The 2,399-nt window shown below is 37.0% G+C and overlaps 1 protein-coding gene across 1 annotated transcript; it reads right to left on the bottom strand.

Annotated features, from left to right (window-relative positions):
- Positions 1–1,197: 1,197 nt before the first annotated feature.
- On the bottom strand, positions 1,198–2,035 carry LOC115949359 (E3 ubiquitin-protein ligase UBR3-like). Its single transcript, XM_031065886.1, has 2 exons — positions 1,883–2,035; positions 1,198–1,373 (listed from the first exon to the last, which is right to left on the bottom strand). Exons 1-2 carry the CDS (start codon positions 2,007–2,009, stop codon positions 1,213–1,215), a joined length of 288 nt encoding a protein of 95 aa, XP_030921746.1. The 5' UTR covers positions 2,010–2,035; the 3' UTR covers positions 1,198–1,212.
- Positions 2,036–2,399: the final 364 nt, after the last annotated feature.

Raw genomic sequence — 2,399 nt, 5'->3', positions numbered from 1 at the left:
ATTAACTGAAACACTAACCCAGTATCATCAATGTCAAAAGAAGAAAAGCATGTCCACAAATTCTTTCTCAGCTGAAAAATAGTTTGTAAAAAAATAATTTTTTGCTTAGGTCTTTCAGAATTTCACTTTCTAGCAAGGAAATACATGATATTTTCCTTAGCATAAGATGCCTTCTGAAAAAATTGACCAATTTTTAGGACTGTATCAAAACAATTACGAATTTTACTCTACATTAATCTACATAAGCAAGCTTGGCTGCAGATGGCAAATTTTAATTATCTGTGGATGTCATTATGAAAAAGCTAGCAACTGTGTTAGAAAAAAATTGCCAGTTTTTCCACTTTAAAGACAATCTTTAAGCTTCTAAAGGCTCATTATTTAGTTAGATACACTGAAAAGCTGGCATCTCACCTAGGACTAGTCTACAGAAGCTAATTTAGGATCACAGGTTCCATATTATTCTCCCTCAGAATGATTCCTCAGAACAGTTGTGTATTAACTTAGCTCTTTTAGGCACTAGCCAGGCAGCCCTTCCACAAAGGTCTACAATTGAGTATGTCCTGCTAAGCAACAAGAATTGGTTCTCAAAATTAAGTGTGAAAAGCTGTAACTTGGCTTTGTGAAGTGGTGTAAAACTGTTTGGAACAGCTAACAGAACTGCAAAGCAGACATCTACTATCAATTAATGTAAAATTGAATTTCAGATGTTGTGCAGAATTGAGGATTCAGTAGAAGAGGATGCATTCTACTGGTTTCTCCTTCCCATCCATCATACTCCCCTTCTCTGTAGTGCTCAGAAACCTGTTACAGAGTAAAACAACTCTTTCCACTTACTCTGCACTTCCAAAATACTTTTACCTGATTAAGAGCAATTCCTTGACTGGGTTTTCTGAATGGCTACAAGAGAACTGGTGTTTGCTTAGACAGTGAACCAAAATTTCAATTGTGTGGTCACAATGGAGTGTGAAATACTTTCTTCTAGAGAGTATCTGTGTGGATGTTTAAGGACTGTGTAGCCTGTAGATATACTAAATGCCTATTGCCAAAAATATAATGGGAGAAAGCCAGAAACTATTTAAAAATAAGGAGCCTATCAAATGTAAACCCTTCAGAATGACCGCAACATGAAAAAGCATTTGCTAAAAGTAGAAATGAAACTAGGAGAGCTCTAAGTTGCAATTTCATTTACATTTTACATACAGTTGTTAAGTGCTAGCCTAGTTGCCATGCAATGCTTACATCTTTGAAGTAGCGCTGCAGCGTTGTCAGCCTGACGTCGTGCAGCGCTGCACAGGTGTCCCAGGGATAGATCTGCTCCTCTTCAGTCGTGGGGAGCCTCCTTGGCTCCGTGCTATTGCGGCACTGCCCCAGCACTGCCACAGGAGAGGGAACACACAGTGCCATGGGTAACAACAGGCTGAACAACTCAGAAAACAATCAGGCCATTTTGGTTTGTAACTGTAATGTGCTTTCTTGATGTTAAAAAGTAAAAACTTACTAAATAATCTAAAGACTGAAACTTGTTCTTTTGCACTTGTACATTATATATATACATATACATACACCTGTATCCACTAACATTCGTATCTACATGCAGATACACTGATGGCTGTTTAATTTTCTTCTCCTTCCAAGACTGATTTTCCTGCAGGTCTGTAATGTACTTCTGCATTTGCAAAAGCTAATATAAAGTAGGAAGGAATTAAACAATTTGTTCTTTCCCCAAACTTTTAAAAAGCTCCTTACGTGTCTCATAGAAGACCATCCACAAAAAAAAATAGGAAACCCAGTGGTCCCAGACTTAACGAGACACAACAGGATTTATGCACACATGCTAAAAGCTGCAGAAACACTGTTTTTCCTACAAGCCACACATTCATACCTGAGGATGCCTGTAATAGTACAACTAGCCCTGTAGGTCTGTCTTCAGTAGAAGGGCCACTTTGTCCACAAATAACACAGTCATATATTGCCTCAGAAACATGCTGTTCAGATGTAGCTACCTCCATGGCAATGTCAGCATCTGGTGATTCTAAAAACAAATTTAAAAAATCATATTAAACAGAAGTAAAGAAATCCAATTGAGGATTTCCATCTGAGGATGTCCAACCCATCTGCATTGAGGTAGTGATGAAAAAACTACAAAATAATTTCTCTAGTTTATCTACAACTAAAACATTGTCAGGTGCTTGAAACAAACCTTTCTGCTTCCAAGAAAGACACCTACAAAATGAAGTATATGCTTTTTCAATAGGCAAAATTACTCCCTGTGGAATTAAATGCTTTATTTGAGTTTCATATTAAACTTGATCTCTTAAAAACTTCTATAAAAGAGAGTAACTTCTATCTCATTAGATATACTGAAAACTTTGAACATAGACAGATGGACAACAATATGA

This window comes from Geospiza fortis, unplaced genomic scaffold (genome assembly GCF_000277835.1).
Source record: "Geospiza fortis unplaced genomic scaffold, GeoFor_1.0 C13848434, whole genome shotgun sequence".
In the NCBI taxonomy this organism is placed as follows: domain Eukaryota; kingdom Metazoa; phylum Chordata; class Aves; order Passeriformes; family Thraupidae; genus Geospiza; species Geospiza fortis.
The sequence above is the reverse complement of the archived record's forward strand: the minus strand, read 5'-3'. Positions and strand labels throughout refer to the sequence as shown.

Bases quoted from the DNA above. Each gene is read 5' to 3' on its own strand.
- LOC115949359 (XM_031065886.1), bottom strand. From the start codon at position 2,009: ATGGAGGTAGCTACATCTGAACAGCATGTTTCTGAGGCAATATATGAC. The intron at 1,374-1,882 runs GTATGAATGTGT...CTCCTGTGGCAG, and splicing joins ACTATTACAGGCATCCTCAG to TGCTGGGGCAGTGCCGCAAT.